The sequence below is a fragment of the Hippopotamus amphibius genome, chromosome 3 (assembly GCF_030028045.1).
Source record: "Hippopotamus amphibius kiboko isolate mHipAmp2 chromosome 3, mHipAmp2.hap2, whole genome shotgun sequence".
Lineage (NCBI taxonomy): Eukaryota > Metazoa > Chordata > Mammalia > Artiodactyla > Hippopotamidae > Hippopotamus > Hippopotamus amphibius.
Window position 1 is genome coordinate 177,807,222 of NC_080188.1, and position 12,639 is coordinate 177,819,860.

Genomic DNA, 12,639 nt, shown 5'->3' on the forward strand with positions numbered 1-12,639 from the left:
CATCTGAAACTGCAAGGATGTCCATTAAACATCACAATTAAAAATGCCAAAAGAGAAGCCATGTTGTCAAAATGCCCACTTAACCCACCCAAACATCTCAAACCCACCCTTTGCTGACCTTTTATAACCCCATTTTTTTTAGTTTTTTTTTTTTCTTTTTTTAAACAAGAGAAAGTAGACAGATACATGTTGGTAAATGCTAACTGTCCATATTCACATAGAGACACAGTGTAATCTCTGAGCCCAATATACAGAGAAAGAAGGAAAAAAGCTAGAATTTTATGCACTACCACACAGGGGCCTAGCACCCTCCAGCTTCCAGCAGAGCTAAGGGAGCAGAAGGTTCTTCTTTTTTGCCACAGAGCACGGTGGTGTTGATTCCATAAAGTTTTTGTTGAGACACGAACGGATAAAAATGAATTTGGAACAGAAAGGGGTAGAGATTCTTTTCCCACTGAATTCTGTTCAAGGTATTTCCCCCCAAAATAGGTTGTGAACCATGGTATAAAGGAGAAAAGAGACCTCAAAAACAGGGCGACTGAGCACAAGAGGAGAAAAAGAAAAAAAAAAAGACTGCAACTTGCTCCCAGGGACTGGAGAAAATTAAAAATGGAAGGTTGGAATCCATCAGTATTCCATTAGTCATCTTCTCCTTCATCTTCCTCTCCTTCCTCCCCCTCATCATCATCTTTATCTTCTTCACCTTGATCCTCATCCCCTTCTTCATCAATATCTTCCAATCCTTCTTCCTCTTCATCATCATCTTCTTCTCCTTCCCCTTCCTCATCATCCATGTCTGGAACCAAGTAGTACTGTAATGGATTTGGCCAAATATCATCTTTGATGACCTCTCCTAACTCATCTGCACCTACATCAGAATGATCAGTAAACCAGGTGAAGCAACTTTCTGGTTCCTCATGCTGTCTCTTCCTGCTGGCTTTATTCTGTGTTTGACTTGAACGTTTCATCACATCCTTTCCGGATGTCCATTTGATTTCAGTGGACTTTGAAGATGGATCACCACTCTCATTCAGATGAAATCCTTTGGCAAGAACTTTATTTTTGAAGTAGGGGTTTTCATCAAAATAAAAATCTATTCTGTAACCTGATTTAATATCTTCAAATTCTGTCACTTCAACTCTTGTCAAATAATGCAGCGCCTCTTCATCCTCCTTCCCAAGCAGTGCAGACACTTGTGGATGGTTAACAAATGTTGTTACCCAAAAATTTGGGATTTTGGCGATCAATTCCGACCTCTTCTGAAAATATGGTTGGCGGAGTTCGTTATATTTCCGTTCTACTTTCAAAATCTGCTCATTGGCTTGTTCATTAAGTCTGTCTGTTTCATTTTGTACTTCATCAATACGTTCAATTGCTTCTTGCTGTTCTTTTTCTTCCTTCGGCAAGTTCAGAGAAGCAGACGTTGCCTCTGACCCGGAAGCAGGAGTCAGTCTCGGTTTCTTCAGTTTCTTTGCTTGGGGTGGGAGTGTTGACTGGTGTTGGGGGCCCATGCTGGGAGAAAAGCCAAGAATCCACTCAGGGGAAGAGGTTCATACTTGGAGCTCTGAGAACTCCCCAAAGTTATTCTTACACAACTTCTGAGGCATACCTAGTAACACAAAGATAATGTAATTCCAAATGGAACCAGTTAACTACCTCAGAGCTAAAACTGGAGGTTAACAGTTGTGGAAATGTCAGTCAAGTCAGGATATGAATCTTTCCACTGAAAACAGAGTCATTTGGTATAACTTCAACACCTACTGCAAGAATTTTGATACTTCTCTAAGGTCTAATAGTACCAGACACTACTATTTTTCTATCTTACCTCCTGATCCCTTGGCTGTAGATCACTTCTGTTCCTTGGCCTTAGCTCATATTCTTGCAAAGTAGTCCTGCTTCTCCAGTCGGACTCTCTCAGTTGTTTTTCCCACTTCTACCCCCATCTTTGCCTACAACTTCATCTAACATTTCCAAAAAAAATAAAGATATGCTATGAATGGTTTATTCCATATTACAGAATCAAATACTTTGCTTACAATTCATTCTCTAGGAGAACATATGAAAATAATTTCAGCAAAAATCATTTTAATTCTATTATCTGTTATTAATTCTACTATGTTCATTATCTCTAGTATTCGCCATTTAAACCCTAGCCTGTCACTTAACTCTTTCCAGTTCAATCTTCCACATTTCTAAAGTGAAGTTAATAAAACATGCCTTTACTATGCTCTCAGGGATACTATAAGGATTAATAAAAGAATAAGTGAAAAGTACTTTGGAACTCTTGGGAGTGAAGAGTATACAAACTGGATTTATGTTGTGTATATCTGTCTAAAGAAAAAAAAAAGCACCAGAGTGATGCTAAATGTGGGCAAACTTTTCTCTTAAAAGGGTCCGAACATACTTTGTTAGTCTGTTCTAAAAGTTAATATTTTGATGCAGCTGTGATTCTTCCAACATGCACAAAAAAGAGAATTTGCAAATACACATTACTATCTATTGCCTCTCCTAAATTTGCTTTTGTTTCAGAAAATGTCCCATCTAGATAAAAAACTAAAACCAATAGCTATCATTTATTGAATGCATTATTATAGACCAGGCACATTACATACTACTATCTATCCTCTCTCCCAAAGTTACTTTTGTTTTTAAAATAGTTAGAAAATGTCCATTCTAGATAAATGACTAAAACTAATAACCATCAAATGGGTTCTGGTACCAATTTCAATATGAGGAGGTGGTTTCACACGCCAACAATAAGCAGTGCTCTGGACATCAGCTGGGTATCCTACAATTCAACTCAGTTCCAACACTACCCACCTGAAGAAAGCATCAGATTTCACAGGTTGACAGCTCAGTTCCATAAGACTGCCCTCTCCTGCAACTTCAGGCACCAATCACAAGCCTAGGTTGCCGGCTGTGTTTCTAATCCACCCACTACAGATTGGATGTTCCCACAGCCTCCTCCTTGGTTCAATCAACTTGCTAGAACAATTCAGTGAACTCAGAGATGCATTTTACTTATTATACTAGTGGTTTATTATAAAAAGATATACATAACTCAGGAAGATACATATAGGACAAGGTATGGGGAAAGGGCAAGGAGCTTCCACACCTTCTCCAGGTATACCACCCTCCCCAAATCTCCACGTGTTTGCCAACCCAGAAGCTCTCTGAACCCTGTCTTTTTGAGTTTTTTTTAATGGAGGATTCACTACATAATCATGATTGATTAAATCATTGGCCATTGGCAACTGATTCAACTTCAAGCCCCTCTCCCCTCCCTAGAGGTTTGGGGGATGGGGTGAAACTGAAAGTTCCAACTCTCTAATCACATGGTTGGTTCCACTGGCAATTGGCCCTCATCCATGGGTGCTTTCCAAAAGTCACCTCATTAACCTCACAAAAGACACCTTTATCCGTTTCAACACTTAGGAAATTCCAAGGGTTTGGGGAGCTGTGAGCCAGGAACCATAAACAAAGACCAAATATATCTGAGAATTGTATTTTGGTCATGTGAATGACAAAATATATATTTTTCTTATAAATCACAATATCACAGCAATCATTTATTAAATGCTTATTATGGGCCATACACTTTACATCATCTTACTTGGAACTCACACGCACATAAAACAACGAAGTCTGTATTATTGTCCCTATATTGCAAACGAGGAAATTAAGTCCCAGTGAAGTTCAATGCCTTGCTGAAGAGCCATGTTTGCATCCAGTATGGAAGCAGAGGTGGGACTGAAACACCCATTGGCAAAGCCTACACTCTATCACCAGAATACGACTCCTTTTCAAATACTGGCTTTTCGAGGATCTAAGAAAACAAATATCTGAAGTAAGATTAAGCCCCCATCAAATTTCTTATTTAAATGGATTAGTCTTTTCAATTTCAAGCCATGGAAATGATAGACAATGAGGTCCTTCAGAAGCCCTACTCACTTCTAATAGGTATGTACGTGTTATTCCCGGGGATATCATGACCTTGAAGCTGTGGGAAATGAAAATAAGACACTGTCACAAAGAAGCACTGAGACACACACTTTAAATTCCTGGAAATAGAGAATCTTCAGCAGGGATGTTAGAAGAAAAACAAAATCTAAAGCGATCCTATATCTTTCACATAATTCATGGATTAAATAAGTCAACCTTTTCCTCAACAATTATCTTCCCTTTCTTATTAACATTAAGAATTTAACACAACATTAATGCTTGTTAAAACTGTTAAAATAATTTCTATGACATAGATGGACCTCACTCAAAGAATACAAACACAAAAAAAGTAAGAAAATGAAACAGGTAAACTGAAAGGTAAAAATCTGCTACCCAAATATATATTTTAATTTACAAAAAATCTCACCCATTTCTTTAAATAGTAACCTTTCCATTTATATTACTTATTTATACACAACTTTTCAGAAGTTTTCCTTGGTTTAAGCAAGGTCAATCAATGACCAACCCAGGCACAACTTTCTAGATATGCCCACTAGGTGGGAAAATATTAATAATGTGTGAAAACAACCACTTTTTCACGTAGTCTTTTCCTGGGCCCATCCGTTTCCTAAAAGTCACAGTTTACTCTATAGAGTATATCATCTGAGCCAAATTACCCAGTCTAAGCCTGAGAAAAATCCTGTTCCCTGTCTCTTTACCCTGCTGTGTATGGGAGGGAAAAATTCATTACTGGTCTACCATCAAGAAAAGTAATGGAGGGGAGTATCAAGGAAGAGGAAAGATTGTTGCAATGGAAGGGAATGGGAAAAAGAGGTGGTGAGGATGAGAGGGAGACACTTTAAAACAATAAGAGGAGGAAAAGAAGATGATGAACTGCTCCCAATTCTGAACACCAAGTTCCAAACTCAACTGTGATTGTATTTCTGACCTTGGGCAAATCTCTTGTTTCTCTGTATCCTAATGTAGCTCCAAGAAGTGAGCAAAAATCAAGCCAGGAGAAAGTTTCTTACAGAGCCTAGTGAAATGCCAGTCCTCACTACTGATTTAAAAAAAGCTAAGCCAGCTATGACCCACCCCCCCCCCAAAAAAAAAAATCACCAACCTGGTATTAACAAATTCTGGAACAGTGTTTAACACAATAATATAAATCATTTAGTATCAACCTTCCCTCCTGCCTTTACCCTCCTCTCTCTCTAAATACATTGTATTCTCATGCTTGCCTTTAGAACATATTTTCCCTGACATTTTGTCTTCCACTTATCCACTACATTAACTAAATGCCTTATTCTTAAAAAACAGAATTCCACCTCCCCTAAGTATTAGTAGCTTAGAGGTCCTTAGTTGGTCTGATCTATCCCACCCTCAACGCATCCAGTTATATTTTTAATCTCTCTCAACCTCTTTTCTTTTTTGCTACTCTTCTCTCAGGCCCTCTCCAACATACAGTATCTCTTTGTGATTAAGTGACAGTCTAAATTCAATGCCTTATTGTCAAGTCAGACACTGAGACACAGATCACCACCTCCCTGCTTTGACATTGATACTTCAGTACATGAAGCCTTGAGCTAAAATGATAACGGCTGCCAAATGACACAAATTTAAAATATTGTCTGCATTCCACTATATCAATTCAATTTCAGAATTATAGTTTCTGAGTTGCTTTCTTTTTCATAAAAATAAATTGACATTAAATAAATAAATCGACATAGTATAAATTATTTTGTCCCATTTAGTTTTCATTATACCCAACTGTCTTCATTTTATAAATTCTTTGAAAGTTGTGGTCTCATAACTTATGCTGTCAGTTTTCTTATACATACATCAGCTCCTATACATTCATACTTCCTTCTACATTCTTAGCTACTATACTTAGAACTCAATAATACATGCTCATTGACTTTACTTGCCCATATTTCTGAAGAGTATCAATAGGAGTCATATCCAAGGCTAAATCCCAGCTTGGGTACTTGCTAGCCATGTGACCGTGTACAAATTATCTCTCTCTCCAACCCTGAGTTTCCTCCCTTATTAGCATGGGGATGTGAAAACAAGGTACAGAAGGCACGGAATGTGTATAACAGCATCCATGCCTACCACCAAGTAAGGCCAAACAAATATTGGCCTCCTTCTTCCTTCCACTTTATAAAAATGTTTACTATAACATAATCCTTTAGAATTTTTAAATTAATACTGAGTATGAGAAAAAGCAAAGCAGACTTAGAGACAGGCAAAACTTTGACCATATAGAAAATAAATCAGACTGTTCTATGCAGTACATTAGCTCAGAGTTCTCTTGACTTAGCTCTGGTGGAAGATGAAAAATATCATCTATTTCTTTTAGTTGCTTGCAGTCCTCTCTTAAAATTAATCATAATAAGTAAAACATTATAATTTAACTGCACTTATCAGCCCTAGCACAAGGTACTTACTACCTAAGACAAACACCTAATATACTAAATATATGTCCCACCGGTAGACAACCTAATAGCCTACCCTCTAGAACAGCTAACTACTAAGTTTCCATTCCTTCAAAGTTTTGGATGACATTTGCTCAATTTCATTCTTAAAGAAGTTAATGGGGTGCACTGTTTGATATCTGTTAATCATAAGTAAATTTCAAAACAGAGATATCCTATCCAGTCCAGTTCACCTAGGTGTATTGCTTCTCAGGAATTATTAATAATTAAGTTGATTGTTATAATTAAATCCTACCAACTGAATTTGTGATAACCTAAAAGTATATTACATAATGTGAATTCAGCAAAAATATCTTTGTAATTTCAGGTTTTATCAATTCATTGTTGGATGAAACAAAGTTTATGTTTTTGACACTTTAAATAGACCCTTGGGAACCATGAAGTATGATTTTTCAACAATTATCACATTTTAATTGTTAGCACCCATTTATCTATTAACTTTAATGCTTGGAAGCCATTTGTTGAAAAATATTCACTAATTCAGATGCCTTGATATTTTTAAAAATCTTTTCCCTCAATACAAAGCTATTTCTGAATTAAGAAGTTTACCAATATGTATGCTCTGTGCCTAATCTCATTTGCAATTAGAGAACTCTTACCTCCTCAGTTTTTAAATACTCTCTTGAAATCAGTCAAAGAAGAATAAATTAGTATCTAAGACATATAAATGACTTAGATTTTTGAAAAATTATCTGGTCATGTCCATTCAAAAACAGCATCAAATGACTCACTTTTAAGGTTCTCCTGCAAAACAATTCTAATTTGATAATCAGCATACCCATCTTTAGAAACCTCACAACTAAATAAATAAACCTTAATGACATTTCCACATTGAAATGTACTCCCCTCAACATAGTCACTTTATCTTTTATTTGATCCCCATTAATAAAAAAACCTATTCTACTTGTGCAAAATTGAAAGTCTACCATTTAGGCTAGAATAAAATAATGTGAATCCTCTTCCTGTATAATTAGCATTGAAAAACTAATGTTTTTAACAAGTATATCATTAAAAAACATTTATACATTAGCAACTAGTACAGTTTTCACTTAACACCTCTATAAACAAGTTATATTCCTTCTCAGCACATACTTAACCCAATTACATCCTAGGGCTTCCTTCAAGAATGTCTAATATAGTAAACAAAAATACTTATCTTTTTATTACAAAGAAAAGGACAATTAGATACGGTTCAATAATATCATCAAGTGGAAAGGCATTTAAAGATGCCTTAGAGGACTGGGAATACGGGGATATGTGTATAAAAACAGATGATTGAACTTGGTGTACCCCCCAAAAAAATAATAAATAAATAAAATTAAAAAAAAAAAACCTTATCTTTTAACTACTATTGCTTCTGCCTAAGGGGTTGCCTAAAATCCTCCGTGAAATGAGGCAAGATAGATATACATAAATAAATATGAATGAAATTATTAGTATAGCAGTTTATCATTTTAGGTGGTGATTTTAAGTGTGCTCAAAGAAAGAACTTAACAGTATTTATCAGAGGAATTGGTAAATCTCAATGTGGAGGGGGTTCAGTACAGTGCAGAGGTTTTAGAGCAATAGCATAGAGCCCAGATACCTCAAGTTGAATCCTAACTCCACTGTTTTTTTGTTAAATTAAATTTGCCTTCAGCAAGTTACTCAAACTCTCTAAATCTCAATTTCCTCTTCTATTAAAATGGAACTCTTAGGAGTACCATTCTCTTTGGAAGTTTATGAGGATTCAATGAGATTAACCATATAAAAGCACCTAGAACACCACCTGATGCATAAAAAGTACTCAATAAATGGTGACCATTATCATCATCATCTCACTGCACTGTTAAAAAAAAAAAGACGGGGTGGGGGGGGGTTGTAAGTGTAGTTGAATAAATTCTTCTGTATACAAACCAGACCAATGGGCAGACCCCAAGCCATCTAGTGAACCCCTATATTCAGACCACGAGTCTCAGTTTCTATTCATTAGACCTTAAGCTCTCACTGAGACTATATATCTCATCTGAACAACCAAAAGAACAATCTAGTTACTCACACTATATTACATTAATATGTAAATTCATCACTTCAGCAAGATAAATCACAAACAAGTAGTTCATTCATGACATTTTATTCATAACAATCTCAAATTTGTCACCCCAAAATTGGATTTTAGAGCTACAGTTAAATGAAGTAAATACATTCACACCCAAATTCATTCAGTGGTGTCAAAAAAAAATCAACATAAACAAACAAATTGCAAGGAGAAGGGATGGTTAGTCCAATAAACATGGATTGTTAAATATTAAGGAGAAAATGCATCATTATTTTGAAGAGGACAAGCTGAAATGATGAGCAAGCGCTATGAATTTACACAAGTAATGACCCCTTGTTTTATAACTGCACAGAGGTCAGAGTCTTAAAATGAAGACAGCTACATGTAAAAGAGGAAAGTTTCATTCTTAAAGAAAAGAACCTTATCTTTATTGAAAAATTTCTGGGTAATAAAAAGATAAAAGGTTATACTAGAATACAAGTAGTTTTCTCCACCTGGAATGAATCTCCTAACAAAATAGAGAACTCCTTTTTCCCTAAGGTTGATTTATAATTAGAAATTAGATTCCCCCATAATTCAATCACTGAAACCTTTATTAAAGTCAAATGACCTTTTTAATTAAATTTTCTCCTAATACATAAGCTCTGCTGGCAGGTGTCATCTCTGCAGATAATAAAGCATTGCTATACTTATTAAATGAGTTTTTCCCTTTATGTCCATCCTTTTCCTTGACTTGACATTCTTATAGTAATTAATTATTGGTAAACCTTTAAAAAATATAATAAATAACTAATGTATTCTGGTAAATGCTCTGATTTGTACAATATTTATGATGTCATTTTTCATTCTATCATAAAAATATGTTCAAGCCAAAATATTTGTTACTCTTCCATATTTTTTTAAATTCTCATTTGAAAAGAGGATAGCTAATGAGGAAAATGTTTACAATTTTATTACAGCATTAATGAATATATTCAGGATTTGAAAATCTGAAGAACAGAATTAAGATATGTGCATAAAATTGACATTAGGTTCAAAAGCTCCTGCCACAAAAAGTGCATTTATAAAACAGACTCATGCAACTAAATATATGAAAGATGCACAAGATATGGTCATTTCATTTGAGTTTGTTACAATTTTAATCTTTAAGTATTTGTTTAAAAAACAAAAGTAGCTAAATGACTAGTAAGGCATCCTACTAAATGCTCTGGAGTTTGAAAACCCAAAAATACATTGTCATCAAACCTCACTTCCACTATAGATACCACTTTAAATTTAGTGAATTTCATTGGCAATAAATCAAAGAAAGTAAAATCTTTAAGTCTGTGACTGTTTTGTGTACATGTTTAAAATCACATATTCACCCATTACTTCACCATAAGTCTATGATGATGTAGGCAAAATGCTTTACCATCACCTTTCTCATCACCCGAATTAATAATAAAACTAAGCAAAGTGACTAAGTGATTTAATCAAATATATCAGACAACTGTCAGCAATTTTTACTTTTTTTAATTAGGTTTCTTAGCTTTCTAGTTCAACAGGAAAAAAGAAAAAAAAAAAACCTAATAGTATCATCTGAGAGAAAGAGAGCATCATCTGAGAGAAAAGAATATACACTTTATGGATAGTAGCATTCCCAAAGGAGATGTGGGAATTTACATCTAAATTTGACACATCACCAAACACTAACAAAAAGGAGGAAAAAACAAAAACAGGGAATCTTCTGAATTCCAAATCACTAACCAGCCACATAAAAAGAGTAAAGTATAATCTCTGTATTGTACCCTCTCTGGCCCACTGTCTCCGCTGTTGTACATTTCTACCTGGTTTACTACTAGGAAACTGATTTCAGCTTTCATAATGCTTTCAAATAGGCTTTTCTTAGCAAATGTCTGCGCTCCTCAGGCAAGGCCGTCAAGGTAACTTAATCTCTCATGAATTGCTCAGTAGAAAAAAATGCTGATTCCCAACTTAAAAATTAATTCTTTAGCTTTTCCTTAATTAAGAGTAACTACTACGACACCCGTAACTATAATTTAGATTCAGCATGTCAACTTGAAGGCTGGCAGGACAAATAAAATCTTAGGGAACCGAAGAGGATGCTGGGGGAGGGGGCGCAGAGAGAGTGCGAGAAAGACGCTGGTCCATTCCGAGATGATGCAGGAATGACATGGCACCTGGACAACACAAGTCCACGTCCACCCCCCCTCAGGGTCTGTGCCTCGGTTTCCCTGCCATATGCCTGGAGCTGTGAATAGGTGCACACGCAAACACACCACCTTTTATTCTTCGACTCCTAGAGAGGAGGATGGCGGGGAAGCGTCGCGGGTTAAAGCCTCACCACAACAAACGATTTCTTTCTCCTCGCACCCCGCCTCCCCTGCTAGGGGCAGGCGACGACTGTCTCGAACAGTAGACAGCTGACAGGAGCCGAGAATCGGGGCGAGAAGGAAAGCATCTCCAAAGGGGGAGGGGACGGGGAGATAAACCCCACAGCCTCGCCGAGAGCCCCGGGGAGGCTGACAGGAGAAGGGGGCGGATGTTGAGCCGGGAAGACCAAGAAGGGGACTGGGAAGCTCCCGGGCTGCCCGGGGGCGCGCGCCGGGCGGGGGAAGTCGATCCCAGGGCGGCCCCCCTCCCCCGACTCCCCGACCGGAGGACCGGGAGGAAATGGCTTTGTATCGCAGGATGAAAGGCGGACAGGGGGGCCACCAGGCGGGGAGGGACAGAGGATGCCCGGAGCCGGAACCACCCCGCCCGTCTCACGGACACCTCCAGCTCTTCCCCGCGTCCCGCCGCAACCCCCGGCCCAGCCCCGGGCTCCCGCCGTGCACGTTCCAGTGGCCCGGAGCGGGGTCGCCCCCGGCCCCCCGGCCCCCTCCACGCGCTCACCTGCCCACGAAGTTCTCGAGCACCGAGCTCTTGCCGGCGCTCTGGCCGCCCACCACTGCGATCTGCGGCAGCTCCAGCAGGCAGCTCTGTCCCAGCGCGGAAAAGGCGTCCTGCAGACGGTTCACCAGAGGGATCAGCTCCTCCATCTCCCGGTTCCCCATCGTGCCTGCGCCGCCGGCTGCCCGCTGGTCCCTGCGCGTCTCTACGACCGGGCGGGGAGCCGGGGCCGCGCCGCCCTCACCGCCCCTGCCGCGCTCGGCTCAGTCAGCAGGGTCCAGTCCAGACGTGGGATCCCGCCACCGTCCGGCCTCTGGTGCGCTCCTGACAGCAACGGCCCCGCAGCGCGCCTGCGCAGGAGCGCGGGGGCGTGGCCTGGCTTCGCGACCGCCCCGCCTGCGCTGCGCTGGGCGGCTGCTCTGCCAGCGCCGCTTCCCAGCCAGACGTCCCCGCCCGGCGCGCACGCACTGCCTCCCAGCTGCGGCCAGATGCCACCGCCTCTGTCGTCTGGTGCCAAGGCTCGGAGGCAGAGCTACAGCATTTGCTCAGGGAATGGCGTGAAATCAGCAGCAGCCGGCGGCACCGTTCCTTTCAGTTGCTTCAAAGCCAAAGTCCAGTGGCAAGCACTACCACCGGTGACAGCTCAGCTGCCACCTCCAGTGCACCGCCTCCAGAGTGCACCTCCCAAAAGGGAGTCTCTTGTTCTCATGCCCCACTCCAGAACCCTGGCTCTTCTCGGGGTGGCCGGCCTTTTGGAGTCTAAACTCTTCACCCTGACGGCCATCTCAGGCCTTGCGTAGTCTGACCCTACTTAATCATTCAACTTTAAAGGCTCGGTCCTCCCGGCCCCGCCTAAGCAAAGGTGGGGTCCGTCCGCACCACTCTCCTTCTTCAGTCTACCACGCTCATTCCGTTCTTTGCGACTCCTCACGCCATTTCTTCGCCTAATCTATCTCCTTCTATAGGCTCTATCAATAACTATGTATCTGCACTTATTCGCTTAAATTTAGCAAACTGAGAAGTGACTGTGCATTGGGTCCTATGCCTTGTGATGGAAACACAAAGCATAAATGATCATACTTCTCTTCGCCTCCTTAGAGGGATCATCTTTTCAAATACTGATACACCTCAGGATTTAATTCATGGACCTTTTGGTCTACCTGAGGACTTCCTCATGGCTTTAACTACACATAATGACTAGGGACTACAGAATCTAAACAGCGCACCTCTCTCTTCTGGGCTTTAGACTGTATGCCTGTTGGTCCTAGA

At 39.7% G+C, this 12,639-nt stretch overlaps 1 protein-coding gene across 6 annotated transcripts in view; it reads right to left on the reverse strand.

The window, feature by feature from the left end:
• The window catches only part of DNM3 (dynamin 3), a 552,008-nt gene extending 540,309 nt beyond the window's left edge, over positions 1-11,699 (reverse strand). For 5 of the 6 annotated variants that reach the window (XM_057725664.1, XM_057725665.1, XM_057725667.1 and 2 more), the window contains exon 1: positions 11,374-11,699. In XM_057725664.1, the coding sequence (XP_057581647.1) occupies positions 11,374-11,534 (161 nt within the window). In that variant the 5' untranslated portion in view covers positions 11,535-11,699. Of the gene's footprint in view, positions 1-579; positions 1,513-11,373 lie in introns of those variants that run through there. The other variant, XM_057725668.1, reaches the window with a different exon arrangement.
• Between the last annotated feature and the right edge of the window lie 940 nt (positions 11,700-12,639).